Genomic DNA, 21,553 nt, shown 5'->3' on the forward strand with positions numbered 1-21,553 from the left:
TGACTAATTGTCTCTTAGCCACTATGCTGCACCAGTTGTTTGTATCTTAAAGTGATTAATGCTCGGCACCATTTTCTAAGCCTATCTTTTCCTTGACAATTTGCCAATGCAAACCTGAGTTATGCATTTCTTAGATAAATTGCAGGCCAGCAGGAGCTTAAGACCTCTGCTCTTGGAGAGACTAGTGAAGCCCAGGAAGGGGAAAAGTTTCAGAAGGATCCTTCTGCATTGTGGCAGGAACCGGATCCCAACCACAGGAGTCCTTTTTCCTAATGCTAACATTAGTTTGTGTGGATATTTTAAAAACCAACAGCATTGACCTCATTTTTTTTTAAAGGTTGTGCATCCTTGAGCATCTTTACAGGTGTCTGCACAACTTTCCCCACCAAAAGGGACTTCTTCCCTGTAGTGATGGATACCAGCCCATATGGCTATGAGTTTCTTCCGTTGGTATCTATCATTGACAATCTGTGAGCACACAATGTTGCTTATTGGGTAGTAGGGATGTGCACGGAACCAGTTCAGCACTCCTTTTCTGGAGCACCGAACCGGTTCGAAATGTTGGCGTTCGAGCTGGTTCAGAGGTGGGGGGTAGTTGCTTTAAGGTGCGGGGAGGGTGTCCTCACCTCCCCTGCCGCGTTCCACCCACAGGTGCTGCTGCCAGAACCGCTGGCACGGGGCGGTTGGGTACCTTCTTGCCGCCCTGGTCAGCCTAATACTGGAAGTGGCCAGCGCGCATGCGTGAGTTTTTAAACACATGCCCATTATCTTCCATCTGTTTCTGGTATGACCTTTCTTGTGACCAGTGTAATTAAAAACAAGAAAACTGTCAAGTCCGGGACTTCTGGCCGGCACAGACTTAATTGGCTTCAGAGCCCCAGCCCCTGGTCAGTGGCATTGCTCCGTGAGCAGCCTGTTAGTTTCACAGGCTGCGCTTCCAAGCTGCTGCCCCAGGTTGCCTTGGGGAGTTGCAGGGCTCCTGCACTCAGCAACCCTCCTCCTGGACTGGCTCTTCATCATCAGCCAGCCCAGGTTTAAATAGTCCCTGGCATGTGGGGCACCTCTTGCGAGACTCCCACACCTTGTGAGATTTTGGGCCAAGATCTCGCAGGAGTTGCCATAACTCTCACAAGCTCTCGCTGTGCCTGAGCAAGGGAGATAACCTCATTGGGGGCTACAGGATGGGATGGGGTTGACGCTGCTCCTCTGGGAATCTTGAGTCCACGAGCATCGCTCTTCTCTCCCACACTGTCCTACGGAGCGGCGGAACCCTGACAAACACCCTCCGCAGTCTGATTCTTCAGCTATCTTTCATTCTCTCTGAAGCATCTCTAATTTATACTCTCTGCTTTCCTATTTTAGGCTTTATGTGCAGTTCTGTTTTGAGGATGTGATGATTCTTCATACTCCTGAAAAGAGATCCCCAGAAGGCCCCACAATCAGTGTGGGAAGTTCTTCTGGGATAAAAGGTGACGGCATCTCAATGGCTGAGCCACAATCCTCAGAAGAGCAAGGACTGAACATGGGAAGGGCAGGATCAGATGCCAACACTCCTGAACATCCCAAGAGCAGTGCCAGGGAAGCCAGCTGTGTGTCACGTCTGTTCTGGGTGATCCAAAAGGAAGGCCTTATGTGGCGCAACTATCTACAGGCTTCTGAAAGCAAGGGTGAAGATAATCGGACAACACAACTCTGCTTTCAAGCCACAGTGCTTTGGTTGGGCAAACCTGAGTTACACAGAAGACTTGGAGAAATTGAAGGCCAGCAGGAGCTTAAGACCTCTGCCCTTGGAGAGACTGGCAAAGTCCAGCAGAACGTAAGGGAGGAAAGGTGCAGAAAGATTGGGGAGGTGGCAAGTAATGGGCCAAGTCCTATTCCATGGTTCGTTTTGCATCATTCTGGGGAGAGTTGGGTTGGCTTCTTCTGGTGTTGGCCCATCATCATTGTCATGAACTTCTAGTGTTTTGCTGCTCAGTGCTGCTGCCACCATCAACACCCCAACACTCGCCACAACCCCTGTCGCTGACACCCCTTCCCTTCTTCTACCTCTTGCTGGCTTCTGGGTGTCCAGGGATGGGATTTTAAAAGTGATGTGAAAAGGGAAGGTGGCGGGAGAGAGGGGCAGTGCCTCACATACTGCTTCCCACTGCTCACTGGCCTCTGAGCTCATGGGGATGGGGTTTTAAAACACACACACGCACAAACACACCATACTCAGAAGCTGGTAAGTGGCAGGAGAAGGGAGGAAGGGGAGGTGGCAAGCAAGGCACCACTTTCTCTTCTCCCACTGCTCATTGGCTTCTTTGCACACAGGGATGGGATTTTAAAATCCTATCCCTGAGCATCCAGAAGCTGGTAAATAGCAGGGGGAGGCAGCAGGTGGCACAGGGAGCAGTCGGCAGGTGCGGCAATGCTTATGAGTGGGGGATGCTTGACTGACTGTTGCCTCCCCTCATTGCCAAGCAACCCCTGCTGCTGCTTTTTTGTTTTGTTTTTCATTTTGTCCACACAGAAGAGTAACTTGATGCCAGAAAGGGATAAAACCCTTCCTTTCTATCCTGAGCATGCTTGCTTGCTTGTTTGTTTGTTAATTAAAAGATTGAACATACCGCCCAATCCACAGATTCGGGCCAGTGTACAAAACATGAATAGCATCCGAGATTTAAAAAATAAATTAAAAAAAATTAAAGGGCAAAATGTCAGTTTTTCTCTCTTAGTGGTTTTTCATATTCACTTCAGATATTGCTGCTGTTCTTGGGAAAATCGCTGAAGTGGTTTCCATTCCTGCACCCAGGCCAGCTGTACCGCCTTATCATTCCTCATTGCATGGTAAGAATGAAAGCAATCATGGGCAATGGTTAAACTACTAGTGTGACTACTTTTCATGTAGTTGAATTGTAATTGCAAATTTATTGTATGAAAAACGGTTCAAACAATGTAGTTAAACTACTTTCGTTGGCAGTAAAACAACTGTAGATTTATTTTTATTCCTAGTAAGTAAAAATAACTACTTTCACTCATTAGGGGAAAAACAATTATTTAAATAATTACTATCATTTTATACTTACTTGCACTCCCCAAGCATATTGAGAATCTGGTGAAAAGGTCAGTAAGGTCCAACAGGAAGAGCATGCAATAAATCTGATTAAATTAATGAACTATTTCAAAACTTCTACTCAGCATTACATAAAGATGATCATATGACCCAGACTGAATCATTCTTTTATTCTGTTGGGGTGATACAGCTGGAAGAATAGCATAGAGAGATCCTGAAAGCTCCTCTATCTGTAGCTGAACTGCAGCTATGAAATTAAGACAATTAAATTGTGGAAGGCACCAGATCCAGATGGTTACCCTATAGAAAGATCCAAAACATTATTCAATGATGTATATTTATTATATCATGAAGTTATTCAACTCTCATTGGTCAACATGACTCTCCCTGACACAAAGTATGAAGTTGTGCACAACTTTCATTTCAAGTTGTGCCTGGAAAAGATGCACTGTGTACTCTGGTCTATGACTGTAATAAAGATTGGATTGATTGCACCGTTATGTGCCAACTGCATCGATTCTAAAATTATATCGTCAGTCCTAGCACAAAGATTGAACAGCTGTATTGTTCGCAACCTGCACACATCCGTCTGGCTTCATTCCAAGACAACAAGGATTTCATTGCCCTAGGAACCTCCAAATCTTGTTCAGTAGAAGTTCTCTTAGAAAAGAAATTTGATTCACTCTTAGATACTGGGCAGTAGCCAGGCTAAGTTAATTAAATCTCATTGAAATTAATGGGACTTGAGCTAGGCATGACTAACTTGCCTTATTTATTTCAATGTTATGGCTGTTGGAAAGGCTTGTGTCGTGTCTTTCTACCTTGCATCTTATCAAGGAAGATGGGGAATTCCCAAACAAGACAGAAGAAACTGTGGGAATTGCAAAAACTAGGTGGTTTCTAAGGAGGTGAAAAAGATCCTATCAAAAGAGGCAGGCACATGGAAGCAGGAACAGAAGTGGTTAATCAAGAGACTTTCTGTGCTACTGGAGCTGAGTAACCAAGAAAGCTCTTACTATCCAGCTAGATCTGCCATCCCACAAAACAGAGAGGAAGATACTCAGTCTCCCATAAAGGAGGAGCTTTCCAATTACTATCCTGGGGAAGAGGAGATATGTGCTAATGGTGGATCATTCTACTGAGAGAGACCGAGACGGCTGCATGCAGACCCAAACAGTCATCGAAGGACATGTGTTGATTTCTCAATGCATACATTTGGGATGTGTTAGAGAGACTGCCAAGATTCATCAAACCCCCAGACTGCTACCCTTTCCTGCTGATCCACATAGGAATGAATGATACTGTCAGAAGAAGTCTGAAATATATCTCAAGATATATTTCTATGGGGCACTGGTTAGGAAAATGAAGGAGTTGGTGGAACAAGTGGTGTTTATGTCACTTCTCTGCATGGAAGGTCAAGCAACATGTGCCCAAGTCTCCCGCTTAACAGCTTTTGCCACTCCGCACAAATACTATAAGCGTGAGCCCCACAGGAGGGGAGTGAGGCAAATGATGGTGATGCCGAACGTCTGCTCCTTCTTTGGACAGTGTTCATGGGGTGCACTGTCCTTTAAGCATAAGGTCTGTATAAGGCTATTGTTCCACACTCATCTGCACTGGTAAGAGCTCACCTAGAATACTGTGTCCAGTTCTGGGCACTACATTGGATGAACTGGAAAGGGATCAAAGGAGGGCAGCAAAGATGGTGAGGGATCTGGAAACCAAGTTTGCTTTCCTTTCTGAGATGGCCAGAGCTACAGTATAAATAAGCAACTTCCCAGACCTCAACAAGCTGAGATTTCTGTGTATAACTGTGTCTTGTCTTGAGTAATCACTTTAAAAAATATATGTGATATATTTCTCTGCTGCAGGACTCGGGTGAATTTGATGGATTGTGCTGCTCACAGGCACCAGGAACCTTCTCAGATACGTTAGGCAGCTCCTTGTTTTTGGCTGTCCCAGATGTTGCCCACCTACACCATGTGAGCCACACTTCCCAGGTAGGTGATGTTTTGTAGCTCTGGTCTCTCAAATTCCTGATCCAGGAGGCCTTTTCAGTAGCAGTTCATGTGTCTCTCCAGCTTTTAATTCTCACAAACAATGAACTAGGGAAAGTGTCCTAGCATGCCATGCATTTGTGAGATGCTAAGACTCTTTCTTTAGTTTGTTTTTTAACTGAGTTCTTAGTTCATTGTTTAAATGAGCAGTTTTACTGGTAGCACAGTCTGGCTACACCAGGGCAGGGAGGGACACACAGGGAGCTCTGTTCAGGGCACTGTTTGGGAGAGTGGAATTGTTTAAAAGGGAAATATTGTTTTGATGTTTTAGCTGGCTTCAGGTGCGTTGAAGATGGAAGGAAAATTATTCTTGATTGAAGAGATACTCAGCCCTAGGTATGCTAGCCTTTACTCTGTTTTTTTTTATTTGATTGATTGATTTGATTTCTATATCGCCCTTCCAAAAATGGCTCAGGGTGGTTTACATGGAGAAATAACAAACAAATAAGAAGGAAGCCTATCTCCAAAGGGCTCACAATCTAAAAAGAAACATAAGATAGACACCAGCAACAGTCACTGGAGGTACTGTGCTGGGGATGGATAGGGCCAGTTACTCTCCCCCTGCTAAATAAAGAGAATCACCACGTTAAAAGGTGCCTCTTTGCCAAGTTAGCAGGGATAGCTTACTGAGAATATGGAAATGGCATCTGTGAAAAGTACTTGGAGATTGTTCATAAGGAAGAATGCAGCCCAGTAGATCAGCTCCTCTTGTCTTGGGCATTGAATTTGTACTCTTTGAGAGTCTCCACTTCATTCCAGAAACTAATAAAACAAATTATACTAGCTGAACCGGTGCACAGCATCTGCGCCGCTAGTCTCTCCTCACCGCTTCCCCCCTCCCTTCTGCCCCAATCTCTTCCTAGTCATTTTCGTCTGCAGGCCGCCTCCTTTGCCACAGCCCGCTGCCGCCTGCACTGCTCTCCCCCCTCCCATTCCCCATGCCCGCCACAACAGCCCCAGTTGCTGAGCCAGCCTCCACCCGGCCATTTTCGGGAGCCCGCCACCACGTCCGCCCGCCCAGCCGAGCTCCTCTCAGCGGTGCGGCTCAGTCTCCCGCTGCTGCTTCTCCTCTCGCTGCCCCTCGCTAGCCGCCCCCAACTGCCGGAGCGGCACCCCCACCAGCCTCCTCCTCCGGGCTCCTCCAACTCCCAACCGACGTTTCCCCTCAGTCCTGAACTCTCACAGCGGGTCGCAAGAGTTCTGCTGCCAAATCCTGGGCACGCATGGTCCCAAGAGAATTAAATATATCGATAGATTCTGTGTCTTAATGCTACCTGAGCTCTGACTGGGGGTTTGCGAGAAGCAATTCTGCAGTGCAAATATTTTGTATCAAGACAAACAAAAGGGCTGGTGGGGCCATAAGAGGTGCACACAGACCTCCCATTCACCCAAACCGTAGCTTGGGTACAAGGCCAGCCCTAGGACAGACAGTGCCCTGGGAGTGGAGAGTGCCCTCCCCCAATGGTTAGTTTATAAGAGCCTCTGGATGGGGTGGTTTATAAAAGTAATAATATAAATAAATAAATAAATAAGATAAGATATTTTTGTATTGCCAAGCTGTGTGGCTTGTACTGGATTGCAAAACCTATTCGCGTAATAGGCCTTGCAGCTGTTCCCAGGCTTTCCCAGTAGCACTGGAAAGGACCCAGGGCCACCTCTCAAGAATTTGCTGCCAGTGCTCTCCTTCTCCAGTCCTGGGATCCCACTGAACTCTCCTCCCTAGCTCACTGAAGACTATACACTCAGCAGACGGCAAACCGCCAGGTTCAGCTTGGCACCCCCTTCAGATATGCGCCCTGGGCAACCTAAGGCTGGCCCTGTTTGGGCAGACATTCATATGCATGCATGCATACCCACCCAGGGAACACTACTCTGTTGAACCCTGTTGAGACTCTTTGTGCATGGGTGTTGCACCCACAGTGTGCTGCATCATGCCAAGGATGTGTGAATATATGAAAGGCCAAAGGGCATTGGGTAGAGACTTTTAGTGGTGGTTAATATTGCTTAAGAAAATGATATTCCTCAGAAGGAGAAAGAGCGTACCCGGCTGAAAAAGTAAACATAACTCAGTGGGTCAACAGTAAAAATGATACTTTCAGCCAAGAGGCTCAGCAGAGCCAAAAGGGATGTCCTCCCCCACTCTAGCTCCTGGTACAGATTGTCCACCAGCATAGGTGTTCTTGTGAGATCTGGGATCCAGGCTCACAGCCCCCCTCCATTTTGTCAGTTAAGTCCTTTTAATGCTCTCTAAAGGAATCCAATACATCTCCCAGTCTTTGAAGCCAAATATTTCCAGGGAGGACAAGCAGAAGATATTTCTATTGCCTTTTAAAGCAGCCGAGTCCTCACTCTATCGCCCCCCACAAGGACTCATTTCTTTGTCTGTAAGAGGCATCAGCAGTGGAAGCCCAGCACACTTTCTCAGACTGGCACTTGCCTCATGGTGGTAAGAGGGCACAGGAGGAGGAATGTGCTGCTACCTGCCATTCATTGTCACAGGCAGATGCTTCAGGAACTTCCTGCTTGAGCTGGCAGTGCATATAACTGTGCAGGAAGGAGTTGTGCCATGGGTTGCGAGGTGCCTGTAGAGGATGCAAATGCTATGCAGCATGCACAGCAGGGGCTAGTAAAAGTAGTGGTGCAACACCACCTCTAAAACTTTAAAAGCAATAACACACCCAGCTTAGGAACATAGGAAGCTGCCTTATACCAAGTCAGACCATTGGTCCATCTAGCTCCATATTGTCTACACATACTGGCAGTGGCTTCTCCAACATTGCAGGCAGGATTGTCTCTCCGCCTTAACTTGGAGATGCCAGGGAGGGAACTTGGAACCTTCTGCATGCAAGCATGCAGGTGCTCTTCACGGAGCAGCCCCATCCCCTAAAGGGAATATCTTCCAGTGCTTACAACTGGTCTCCTATTCAGATGCAACCAGGGTGGACCCTGATTAGCAAAGGGAACAATTCATGCTTGCTACCACAAGACCAGCTTAACAGGCAGCATGGAGGATATCTGGGGCATGTGCCCAAGTGGCCCAGTGCTGTCAACACCCCTGTCCACCAGGATGGCGGAAGCTGTTTCTGCCCCCAAACAAAACCAAAAGCCAGATAGAAAAGTATGTGACTCCTTTATGTCCTCTCATCAGTTTCGCAGGATCCCTGGTCTCTTTCTCTGGAGAAATAGTGGAGAGGACCTTGCGTGAATCTCTCTCTGGAAGGAAGCCAGTTGCAGATTGCGCTGTCCAGCAGCCAAAGGGTGAGAGCCTGGAAGCCACTGAAAGAGGGATGTGTCTTGGCAGTCTAATGGGCATTGACAGGCCAAGGCATTGTGTGGGTTGAAGCGGGTTGGTTATGACTATTCACGCCAGTGTTTGTCAAGGGGCTTGATGTGTTCTGCTCAGGGATAAGTGTCCCTGATGGGTGTGCATGGTGAGGAGAGTGATTCTGCAAGTACTGTGGTCCAATAGGTCCTCTCTAGAGAGAGCTGCTATGAGGGAAGGAGGGCTTATGGAACTGACCGTTCTAAGACAGCATAAGGGTTACGGTATTTACTCGGCCAAGTTCAGAGTTTCTGGCCTTTTACAAATTTAGGGAACAGCTTGCCCTGGGATTACACTGTGAAGCTGAGCATATCACCTGCACCTGGTTCCTCACTTGTGTTGGATGTGTATGTTGAAGCCACTTTCCTGCCATATCTTTGGGGTTTGCTGCCTGGAGCCAGGATTCTCTTTCAGAACCTGCAGCGCAAAATTTCCAGGTATGTTTTGATCCAAAAGTCTTTGAAGTAGCCTTGGACTGCAATCCTATATATGCTTTTCTAAAGGAAAGACCCCACTGGCTGACGTGATGAGGAAAATTACTCAAAGTAGTCCCACTGAAATTAAAAGGATGTTAGACATCTCACTACTCTAACATGCATAAGATTGTGCTGTTAAAACACCTAGTTGGAAACTGAGCTTGTAGGCTCCTTGGGTCCCCCTGCCATATAATAACAAAAATTATATATTTTATTTAAAAGACTCTTAAACCACTTTATAGATAACATCAGCCGTACAACTGTAAATAACATAACGTAACCAAATAATAGAGCACTCTGCTCCGGAACTCCCTGCTATGGGAGGTCCAAATGCACTCATCTCCCCCACTTCCCAGTGGATGATGAAATCAAGTTTGCTTCACTGGGGATTGGGAGTAAGAGACTTTTAAGTAGACTGTTGTCTGCTTTATACTTTATTGTATTTGTTGTGCTAATAGTTTAAATATTATGATTCATTGTGTATTGTACACTGCTTTGAATCTTGGACCAAAAGGAGCTTGTGCATCAAATAAATAACATGAGCAGCAATATCACGATAGGTTAAGGCACAGCAAAAACAGACCAGTTCAGCCAAGAGCTTGACAGAGGGCTTAGTGTTTTACAATCACTTCAAAAGCTCAATAAGAGCCCTTGTAACCTCTTCAGGAAGGAAGTTCCATAATTTTGCACCCATAACTGAGAGACTTTGCCTCCTCGCCATGGCTGACCTTGTCAGCTTTGTGGACCGTTCAGAGCAGACAAAATATATTGACTAGATTTTATTTGGGTGGGCTTTCATGGGGAAAGACAGTCATTTTAAAGTATGAAGGTCCTAGGCTATGTGCTGCTTTAAAGGCTAGAATCAGTACCTTGAACTGGGTCTGAAAGGAAATTGGTAACCAGTGTAGCTGGCATATGTGTGTGCCTCGTGTTGGAATTCATACAGAAGTCTTCCATACTAGTTGGAGCTTTTCAGTTCCCTTCAAGGGTAGCCCACATAAAGCATATGGTAGTAATCAGATCTGTAGGATACAGAATCATGAATCAGCATAGCCAAATCACACATCTTTAGGAGGGGAAACAACCTGATATAGTTCTAGCTTTTGACACTTCTAGCAACTATTCCAGTTTGCCTTACAGAAGCATTGCTGGGCTCATGAGTACTCCCAGGCTGTTTTTCTGCTCGGATAGGGCCACAGAAACACAATCTACCACAAGCAGACTTATCCCCTTGGGTCATGGCCATTCCTCATCAGCATAACCTCTGTCTTCTCAGGATTTAATTTGTTCTCTCTGTCACTTGGCCTCATAACTGCTCCTTGATACTTGGAGAGAGTTCTGTATCATCCATTTCTTGATGACATGCAGCCCCAAAGCTGCAGATGACATCAGCTGGCAACTTCATATACAGGAGAACCTCATTATACATGGATTCTATATCCACAGTTTCACATATTCATGGGAGTCTAATTGACACCTGGTTTCATTATCCTTGGATACTAAAGAGTTGAAACCAATGTATCCATGGTTCCTAGAGGGTCAGAAATGACTGCAGAGGTAATTTCCAGGTGCGAGCCAGTCTTTGCGAACCATTTTGTGGCTCGATTCAGCACATTAAAAAAGAAAAATCAGCAATTTGGGACTATTTGGGGGCATTGCTGGATGCCAGGAGACAGGTTCTGTTGATTCAAAAAAAAAAATCCATTGGAGTGTTCTCTCCAAGATACCTGCCAGATGTTCAATCCATTTTTTTATCCCAAAATCCCACTTCCCCAAGCATGGTATATTAGAAACTGGTCTGTGGTATCTTTTTTGACACAGGCCTCACCATAGTGTCCTTCAGAATTGATGGCATTGAGCATTTATGCAAGGAGGCATGAGAATCTCAGCCAGCCACCCCCAATCCCTCCTCAGGTGCTTAATCTGCCAAAAGGGCAAAGGTCCAGCATCCACCAACTGACTCTGCACCACCAAGAAATAGACATTGTAAGTCGGGCAGTGTTGCAAAGAAGGCTGAGTCGAGCTGGGATACAGCTGTTGTTTAGAGGTGGAGGTAGAGTAAATGTCAGTGCTAGGCTAAGAGCAACAACGCCAGAGATCCAGCGGTAGAACGCTTGCTCGCTCTTTTTAATTTTAATGTATACATCTTTTATTACAGATTCAGAAATGTCTATTGTGTTTATGTTGCCTCCAGCTGCATAAGCATTCTGACTCCTCCACCCCATGACCCATCTTCTCAGTGAGTACCAAACTCTGCAATGGCCTCTTGGCAGTTTTCTAACTCTTGGGTTGGATTCGGCCAATGCATTCATCATGTTGTCCTTTTATTCTCAGTCCTCCAGGTACTCTCTCAAACCTCTCCATGGTATATCTGTTCAATATACTGCTTCAGTCTCCAGGTCTGTGCCAGGCCCAGGTCATCTGCCATTTGACATGTGTCCTCTCCTTGTCTCTGCACTGGAACTGCTCTCTGTGCAACACTGTCTTCAAAGAGGTACCCATCAATTCCCAGCCGTATCTGAAGATGGGCATTTCCCTGACTAGGACTCAGAGATGCTAATTCTCTGTGCAAAGGGTGGTGTGTTTTTTAAAAATAAATTTTATTAGTTTTCAAAATACAAAGATACAAAGGTGAGGGAGAAAAATGAAAATAATATAAGATCAAAAGAATAGGATGCATCTCCAAACTTAGAATATCCACGGATAAAAATGGTTTTGCATACTTATTTTGCAAACTTATTATCTACAAATAAAGTACAATCTTATCATCAGAGTTGTCTAATCTGACCACACGTCCTTTTTAGGCAAAATCCAAAGGAAAAAGTATGATAACCAAAAAAAAGTGGCAACTCTGTCAATTATGAGCTTCAAATTAAACCTGAATCTCATTAGTTTTTATATCATTCAGGTATCTAGCATATTATCTACCAAAGAGTATTGAATGGTTGCATCAAGGCAAACTGAGAAGAGAAAGAAGAAGAAAAATAGTAATAACGAAGGAGAGTGGTGGAATGAAGTAATCTGTAATTAAGAACAGTTTTTCTCTGAACAATTTGATTTTTTTAAAAAGTAAAGGACTACCAAAAATGTTACAATAACTTTGTTTAGAAGCTAATCGCATTAATTGGAAATAGAAAATACCAGAACGGAAAAGTAGCAAAAGTATTCAGTTTAGTAAGTATAAGAAGCTTATTTCCTACTAGACAAAGGAAAACTAGTAAGCTAAAACATTGTAATAAAAAAGAGGCCTTTTATCATCAATGAACCAGACCAATTGGTATCGCTGTTAAACTAAACTAAAAATAATAAAATATAGGGAAAAGAAAAAGCCATAACATAAAATTATCAGAGACTTTGTCAATAAACCAGTCCTATTAGTAATCCAGTGAAAACTAAAAAGAGAAAAGCTAAAGCAGTTAAGACTTGTTTTGAATCTGAAAACATGTGTATCCAAATCTTTTTAACTTCAGAGAAAAGATAATGCCAGGCAAGTAAAGCCCATCTGTACTTGAGTGAATTTGTGAATCATTCAGCTGTATCAAATATTGAATATGTAATCTTTTCCCTAAGTCCCATCATATAGTCATTTCCAAGATCTGATAGAGTAACACGCAAATCTCCAGACATTTGTTTATCAATGCAGCTATCCTGCGATAAAGCCTCATGTTGTTCAAATTGCATTTCTTAATAGAATTCATCTAGGATCTAGCCACTGAATTGGTCTGAAAACCCTGCTGTTGAAAAGATAACTTTGCAGTCATACTGTCTATTTGTGAAGAAATTTTATTAAGCTCTCCCATAACTGAAAGAAAAAAAATGGTTATAAGACATCATTATAACAAACATGTTAATCCCTATTTTTTTAATTAAATAAACCCAAACTTACTAAGATAACTCTCTGTAGAGAAAAGTAAATGCTATTTACTTCGTTTACCACCAAGCAATTTCACAGAGAATAATAATGTTCAGTACATGTATGGTCTTCAAAAAGCAACTTCATCAAGGAGTTTCCTTCAAATTAAAAATACTCCGAACCGAATTCCCTCTTAACAGTAATACCAAGCAGAATAAACAAGGGAATACTTGAGCTTGACTATACTTTGATAATGTGGAATTCCCGAATAATGAGTTACCAAGTAATATTTACAGGGAATGCAAGAGTTAGTACAGGAATTTACCTAACAGTATAGTTCCTCATCTAATATCAGGCTATGAAGTCCAGATTAACACATGTCCATTATTATCTGACAATTAAAATAAAACGAACTATTTTTCTCAGGGAGAGAGGAAACAGTTAAAGTAACCCCCACTGTCCTCTGGCAAATTGGAATGCCTTGGGAGGTTTTCAGCTTTCTCAGTTTGCGAAAACAAACTGGAACCAAATATTCTGCTTCAAGATAAGGGAAAAGTTCCCATGGATAGATGAAGCTCTTCACTGATTGTTCAACACAGTCTCGTGAACCAATTTAAAGCTTTAAACCATGCTCCTAACTTGAAAACCGATTACAATGGTCCTTACTCAAGGATTGCTTAGGTTGTAAATCCTCAGTCATACTTGGAAATAAAATGTTGATCATTGCCTCATTACTCCACTACCAAATCATATATATATATTTTTTAAAAATGTAAAAAGTGGTATCAAAAGGAGAAAAAGGAAAGCATCATTAAGCTTCTTCTTTTAGCAATATGTAGATCCTTTCAGAAACATCTCACAAAATTAAAGATTAACAAATTAGTTATAAACAAACCTTGAGTTTGTGTTTTGATTGTTCGTCCTCTTATTTAACTAAAGTAGTTAATCAATCCCATTCCAGAATATTAAATAACTTGAAGGTTAAATCCTTAAGAGTTGTAAATCCTTAATAGTAAGTGCTGTAAGTTAACTGGAGGCTGAATCTTCTATGGTGTTCTGGTCGATGATTTCTTTGATAGAAGTAGCCTACCATAAATTCTCAGTTCAGAAAGAAAAAAGAAAGTACCTTGATGATCTTGAAGTTTGGAGAGTAAGAACAGAAGGAAAACAGCAAAAGAAACACAAAAATTACAATTGGGAAGGCGGTCGTTAATAAGCAGATGTTATTGCCTCCTCTTCTCTTCGGGTAGGAAACTCATTGAAAGTCTCTAAGTTCATCTGGCATTTCATGATTTATTTCTGTTTCGATATTAAGGCATTTTATACCTTGTATGTTTACACCAGTCTGCTCTCATGTGACAGCTCCATTTTTCCTCTGTGATCAATCTTCCTGATTGATAATAAACCTATTACTCCGAAGAGGTAGTGCAGTTTTTGGCAGAGGAGCCGCCAGAAAAGTACCAGTCACGTCGCCATCTTTTGCAGGCCCCAGCAAAGGGTGTTTTGTATAGAGGATCATTCAGACCTGTAAAGCTCCCGTGCTTGCAGTCTGAAATAGTACATCCCCTATACAGTATGTGTTTACTCCACAGTGAGAACCGGACTTCAGGTTGCTATCATCTTTTGCTTTCTTTCTTTTCTTTTCTTGTCCAGGGTAGATGTACCCAAACGTCTTGCTTGTCACTTACGGGAGTGAGTAAAACTAGTGCCAGGTAAGTGTTGTGGTTTAGAGGCAAAAGGCAATTGCTTCCCATAAGTTTATCGGTGGGGGGTGGGAGGATGTTTCACTGTAGTGCTTGAGGTCAAGTACTTGAAATCAGTGCCTGTTTGACCAGTGGTGTCAGTCTTATTTCATTTTACACTCTTAATAGCCTCGCTTTAATAACCAACAGTCTGTCTAGTTCAGCATCCTGTTTCTGACAGTGGGGATCCCACAAGTAGGGCATGAAAGTAACAGCCTTACCCTGTCCCCTCCCCAGCAACTAGTATTCAGAATTGATGACCATATAGATTCCATTTAGCCATCAAGGTTAACAGTCTGCTGTAGACCTATTATCTTAAAAAATTGTCTGATCCCCTTTTAACGCCATCTAAGCCAGTAGATATCATGATGTCACGTCTTGTAACAGATTCCTGTGGATTATTTTGCTTCGCACAATGTGAGACTTTGGTATGTTGTTCAAGTGTAACAACATACCAACTGACCCTGGTTCAGTATCTAAACTGTGGTATGCTTGAACCACAATTTTGCATGTTCAGATGAAATGGGAAATTGTAGTCTGCTTCTCATCTCAAATGAAAGCTTTTGGCTTCCTCCCTGTTGTATGGAGAGAAGGTCAGTGAGGAGTAAATGGGCCCGAGGCTCATGGAAAGAACAAACAAGAACGAGGCTACCTTGTGTCTGTCTTGACTCCGCTGTCCATGAATTTCACTGGGTACTATTGAGCTCTAGTACTATAAGTCCTCTTAATTGTGGGGGTGGGAGGTGGGGGGTTAGTTTAGGGTAGAAAAACATAAGGAAGATGCCTCTATCCTTTTGATCATTTTGTCCATATCCTTTTTTGCTTGTTTGTTTTTTGAGATGCATTAATCAGAACTCTCTTCCAAATGTAGCTGCATCATAGGGCATATATATATATATATATATATATATATATATATATATATATATATATATATATATACTAGCAATAAATTCAAGATTTGTACTTTTTTCTATTTTAGCGTCAAACATTTTTATGTATACTCTGTGTGAATATTATATTCACTTCATACTAGAATAGATTCATAGTTATAGCATATCCAATGTGAGTTTATTTCTATTGTTGATATTCATCTTTAAAATCAACTTTGGCTTGAATCCAGTTCTTTGCAGCATCTGGAGCAAGTTCACCAGCTGGATTATATTTCACCCAAACACAAACCCACCATACTTCGCCCAACACTACTAAGGTAGACTCATAATGAAGTATGACCATAATGCAGAGGTCTGCATTGCCAGCTCCAGCACAATAAACTGCCATTCTGTTTGCTTGCAGAGCCGTGCAAGCACCATATCCTCACAGTCATCTGCCTCAAGTACAATTAATAGTTAACTATTTAATGGAATCGCCATGATCAGAGGCAATCTGATTCTGAATACCAGTTGCTACTGGGGGGTTGGGTGGGGATCATCGTTGTGAGAGAAGGCTGTTCTCTCTCCCTTCAAACTCTCCTTGTGGGATTCCCACCACCAGAAAAGAAATAACACCCAATGGCATGTTTTGTGTTTGGTGTGTGACATAATTCAGCAATGGGGTAATTCTATGCAATTCACAGTTCAGAAAATTAATGGCACTTTTGAATTGCTTGTAAAACACTAGCCTCTCTGTCAAGCTCTTGGCTGGTCTGTTTTTCCTGAACTTATTATGACATTGCTGCTCGTGTTGTTGTTTATTTGATTCATAAGCTCCCTTTTGTTCAAACGTAAAAGCAACATGCAATACAGAGTAAAATGTAACACTTTATGCTAGTGGTAAGTGGATTCATAGCTGGTGGAACGCATGAGTACTCATTCATTGCTCTTGATCATCCTGGAGGAAGGTATCCAGTGGAGTACCAGAGGGCTTTTTCCTGGGCGCTGTACAATTCAACACTTTCATAAATGACATGAAGAAAGGAGTAGAGAGGATGCTTTTCAAATTTTCAGATTACACAAAAGTGGAGATTGGGGGGAAATAGCTAAAAGATGGAATCAAGATTTAATCTGATCTGGACAGGCTTGACCTTTGGGCCAACACCAAGAAGAATTAATTTCAGCAGACACAAATGTAAAGTACTGTGCTTGAGTAAGAAAAATCAGATGCAGAAGTACCTGGCTTGGCAGCAGACATGTGAAAGGTTTCTTCATGGACAACAAACTAAGCATGAGCCAGCAGTAATGCAGCTTCTAAAAAAGCTAACACAATCTTAGGCTGCATTAACAGAACCATAGAGTCCAAATCACGAGACGTAATGCTCCACACTTATATTGTGCTGGTCAAATCTCTCTTGGAATGCTATGTCCAATTTTACACCTTGCATTTTAAGGAGGACATGGATAAGCTTGAATGTGTTCAAAGGAGGGCAACAAAGATGGTTAGACATCTGGAAACCAAGTCTTAGGAGGAAAGTTGAAAGAACTGGGTATGTTTAGCCTGGAGAAGAGAAGACTAAGAAGAGATATGATAGTTGTCTTCAGATATATGAAGGACTTTCACAAAGGAGAAGCAGCAGACTTGCTTTCTGGTGCTCCTTAGGGCTATCCTGAAGGCAGAACTAGAACCAATGGGTTGAAATTACAAGGAAGCAGACATGGGCTTGACACTATTTTATTTATTTATTTAAAATATTTATACTCCACTCCTCCAGTCTACTACTGCTTGTGGCAGCTCACAACATCTATAAAATAGTTACTATTAAAAAGAATAAAATTAACCAGATTACACTAAACATGTTAAAAATCCAAGCTAAAACCACAATCAGAATTACAGATTTTACAATTTCAAATTAAAAGTTATTTTAAAAAACTAGAAAATAATAATAGTAAAAACGAAAGAACCTGCTGGATATAAAGTAAAGTGTGCTGTGAAGTCGATTTTGACTCCTGGCGCCCACAGAGCCCTGTGGTTTTCTTTGGTAGAATACAGGAGGGGGTTTACCATTTCCTCCTCCCATGCAGTATGAGATGATGCCTTTCAGCACCTTCCTATATCACTGCTGCCCCATATAGTAGCAGCGGGGATTCGAACCGGCAACCATCTGCTTGTTAGTCAAGCATTTCCCTGCTGCACCACCTAAGGTGATGCCAGATATAAGCAACAGGTGAAACATTAAAAAGCCTCTTTTAAAAGATGTGTTTTTAGTTGTTTTTTTAACTGCGGAAGGGAGCATGGCAAAGTTCTACAGGAAGGGCGTTCCAGAGCCAAGGGGCCACAACTGAAAAGGCCCTGTCTCTAATCTCTGCCAACCAGATCTCTGTTAGTGACAGGACCATGAACAGGGCCTAAGATGATGAGCGGAGGGCCCTGCCAGGTTCATATGGGTCAATGTGGTCTGACAGACACCCTGACCCCAAGCCACATATAGTTTTAAAGGTCAAGACTAACACCTTGAATCTAGCTCGGAAGCGAACCGGTAACCAATGAAGCTGCTGCAGTATGGGTGTGATACTCGTGAAGCAACTTGCACCCACAAGCATCCTTGCGGCAGCATTCTGCACCAGCTGAAGCTTCCGAACTATCTTTAAGGGCAGCCCCATTAGGGGTAATTGCCTAACTGTAGAAGTTTTTTGACAGTAGAACAGTCTGCATCATGCAGTGGTAGGCTTCCCTTGGCTGGAGCTTTACAGATAGAGCAGCTTCTTACTCTAAGCAGGGAGGCTAAACCCTCCGACTCTAAAATTGTATGATTTATTCTTTCAGACTCTCATTTGGAGGAGGAGAGCTGGTCTTGTGGTAGCCAGCATGAATTGTCCTCTTTGCTCAGCAGGGTCCACTCTGGCTTGCGTTTAAATGGGAGACTACATGTGAGCACTGGAAGAGATTCCCTTTAGGGGATGGTGCTGCTCTGGGAAGAGCATCTGCATACTTGCATGTAGTAGGTTCCCAGTTCCCTCCCTGGCAGCATCTCCAAGATAGGGCTGAGAGAGACTCCTGCCTGCAACCTTGGAGAAGCCGCTGCCAGTCTGTGTAGACAGTACTGAACTAGATGGACTGATGGTATAAGGCAGCTTCCTTTGTTCCTTTGTTTTGCTTGCAGGATTCTAGTAGAAGATGGAACAAGTGAGTTTGTGGTATTGTGCAGGAATCAGCAAGTTCGTGAAGTGCTCGGACTGAGCCCAAAGGAGTGGGATGCTGTACAGGACCAGGCTCGGAGCAAAGGCCGTCTTGACATTCAGCATAAGGGAGCTGGTGCTGGGCCTGGGGTGAGTGGCTTATTTTGTTGGTGCTGAATTACTAACCCCACCTTGATCTGAATTGTGAACATACTCTAGGGTTTTTGGTGTATTTCAATCTCTCAATAATCTGCTGCTTTTGATAGAGCACTGAAAAGCCTGAAGACCTGCTCACTTGGTATTTGAGAAGCCTGTGCAAAAGCCCTGTAGTCTGTCGGGCCATCCGGTTGGCTTTCAGATTGGAGAGGAAGCCCCCAGAAGTTCATGAAGCGGGTATGTAAATGCATGCTTGGCTTTGTCGGCTTTGCTGGATTTTCAAGCCACTTCTCGAGCACTGAAGTTCCTTGTATAACTATATTTAAAACAAATTGCTATAACTAACTAGAAATAGAAATGGAACAAACATTCAAACGACCCATTACAATATTTTAAATTAGTCTGCAATTTACTTACATTAATCCTGCACCATATCTGGAATACATCAGCCCTGAAAAACATCTTTCTTTTAGATGTAAAATGAGGATTCAGTAGTAAATATAGAGATAAAATTAAAGGAACAATGGGCCATGCTAATCCTGAAGACTTCCTTCAAGAAGGGTGAAGAGTTAAATGACAGCTATCATAACCTGTGGCTAGATAAGGGATGCTTATCTATGTATATGCCACACAGCACCGAATCTAGTGTTAAATTTCAGCTTTTTTTAATTTAAGAGAAATTTTTCTTGTCCGTTATTAAGGAATGATGTCTAAATCACATTGTGTGTCATAGTTTTTATTAGTTATATTTTTATATAGCTCAAATCAACAATCTCTATGGAATGTTGCTAATTGTTTAAAGTGCAACTGTGTGTGTTCTTCCTAGGATCAGTACAATTGAGGAGGTTTTTTTCAAATGAATTAGAGTTCCTCAGCCAGATAAGTAATCAACGGAATTTGATATGTCTGAATATCCAGGAGGCAACCTGAAGAAGAGAGTCAGGAAGCACTGAAACTGTATCAGAGGTGCAGCATCTCATCTCTTGTTTTGCATGGAAGAGGAATAAGATCACTTCAGCTTCTTGTATGCATCTTGCCAGTTGGAGACTTTTAATGGTCATCTGTGTTGACCATTCCCTCTTGCAGCATCTGTTGAAAGTGCTGGGTCTAAAGAAAGGGTTGTGTGGTTTTGGTGTAGTTCTTCCTAAAGTGGTAAACATGGGTCTGGGTGGTACCACTTCAGAATATAGAGGGGAGAAGTCATATAATTCAGTATACTTCCATTCAGAAAAGTTCCCTGCACTAGCATATTAGGGAAAAGGCTAGAACGGTGTTCTTTGTAGCCCTCAGTCCTGAAGTCTAGAAATGATTCAGTGTAGACACAAATCGACCATCTCATGGAGAATGAGGCCTTTGTTTGTACAGTCCTAAGGCATGTGACCAATAAATCTGGGGAATAAACAAACTCACTTCAATCTCATTTCTACCTCTATTAACGAGTCATGATACTTCACTGGGAAATCAATAATTGTGCCTCAAAGAGTTTGGAAACGTTTTAGGAACAGAGAACAGCTTTTGTTGATTCTGTAGGATTTGTTTTTAAATAGTGCAGTCAAATCATAGTATATAGACATTAATTCAATGGCTGCAGAAGTTTTTCCTTGAGGAGACCAGACGGCAATCTCTACCTTTAGGAAATCAACTTATGTATGTGGAAAGGGAGGAGCACCTTTACTGTGGGGAAGAGCCTTCCTGCTGTCCCAGACTTCTGGGCTTGCAGGGTTTTTTGGAGACCCAGTCTTTGGCCTTTCTTTGTTTAATTTTCAACCTCTTTGTTTTTCCCTTTCTTTCATTTTCCATCTTGTCAAGGATACTGACCACAGGATACAGGATTTGGAAGCTACAGGGTGGTTATACCTTTATTAAAATAAACCAAAATAACAAAGTGTGTTAATTGCTAACAATGATGGAGGTTAATTAACAAGAGGTTAATTTTAGGTAGAATCAGTAAAAGCCAAATTGGGTAGTACTATATAGTGGCTGGAGCACATTTACCACTTCCGGTAAATAATATTTTTTTAATGGTTTTTATACTAGCTTTCTGTTAACAATGGATATGGAATTATTATGTAATTCATGGACTTGTATATTTGATGATTACTGCTAAATCCACTGTCAAGCAGGTTTGGGGGCAGAGACATAGACTGCCATGAGGATCTATGTTTCAGATCTGCCTTTGCACTAGGACAGTGCCAGAAATCAATTTATCCCAGATTTTATAGCTCCAACAAGTTCTGGTAAGAACTAATCTGTCTACTTTCCTTCTGCTATAATCTTAATTGATAAATACCATCCTCACAAGTTAGCCCACTTCAGCCTTAAGCATTCACACATCTGCCATCTTGAATTGGGGTGGATGACATCACAAACGATGTCATTGAGGCATCTGTAAGTGCCCTTACAGCTGTAACAAATTTGTTTCAAAACACTTAGGCGGTTCACAAGTTAGCCCTCTTGTGCCTCAAAATGTTAATGCATGTATCATCTTGAACTGGGGTGGATGACATTAAACTGTACCCAATTTGGTTCATATTGGTCCAAGTGTTGTGAAGTTGATTGACCGGGGGGGACGGGACACGGGAGGGCTCGGGACCACACACACATCATAAGCTAGCTTTCCCTAAGGAAAGTAGGCTAAAAAGGAGTAACTGATTGGAGAAGTGGTGATGGTGGAGTGAACAGTGCCTGTTTCCTGCTCTTTTCAGCCTACTTTCCAGTAGGCTTCCGTGTGTCCCCCACATCAATTTTGCAATGCCTGAACTAAATCGGGTTCAGTTGTAGGGACACCTCAATGGCATAGTTTGTGATGATGTCATCCGCCCTGATCCAAGATGGCAGAC

At 42.7% G+C, this 21,553-nt stretch overlaps 1 protein-coding gene across 7 annotated transcripts in view; it reads left to right on the forward strand.

Moving 5' to 3' along the window:
- CTC1 (CST telomere replication complex component 1) overlaps positions 1–21,553 on the forward strand; it is a 58,770-nt gene that overhangs the window by 26,106 nt on the left and 11,111 nt on the right. For 3 of the 7 annotated variants that reach the window (XM_053298851.1, XM_053298845.1, XM_053298850.1), the window contains exons 12-22: positions 1,363–1,816; positions 2,740–2,829; positions 4,927–5,055; positions 5,384–5,448; positions 8,261–8,370; positions 8,706–8,871; positions 11,069–11,149; positions 11,245–11,404; positions 14,417–14,475; positions 18,542–18,707; positions 18,824–18,950. In XM_053298851.1, the coding sequence (XP_053154826.1) occupies positions 1,363–1,816; positions 2,740–2,829; positions 4,927–5,055; positions 5,384–5,448; positions 8,261–8,370; positions 8,706–8,871; positions 11,069–11,149; positions 11,245–11,404; positions 14,417–14,475; positions 18,542–18,707; positions 18,824–18,950 (1,607 nt within the window). Of the gene's footprint in view, positions 1–1,362; positions 1,817–2,739; positions 2,830–4,926; positions 5,056–5,383; positions 5,449–8,260; positions 8,371–8,705; positions 8,872–11,068; positions 11,150–11,244; positions 11,405–14,416; positions 14,476–18,541; positions 18,708–18,823; positions 18,951–19,539; positions 20,123–21,553 lie in introns of those variants that run through there. The other 4 variants (XM_053298849.1, XM_053298848.1, XM_053298847.1 and 1 more) reach the window with 4 other exon arrangements.

This window comes from Hemicordylus capensis, chromosome 2, assembly GCF_027244095.1.
Source record: "Hemicordylus capensis ecotype Gifberg chromosome 2, rHemCap1.1.pri, whole genome shotgun sequence".
In the NCBI taxonomy this organism is placed as follows: Eukaryota; Metazoa; Chordata; class Lepidosauria; order Squamata; family Cordylidae; genus Hemicordylus; species Hemicordylus capensis.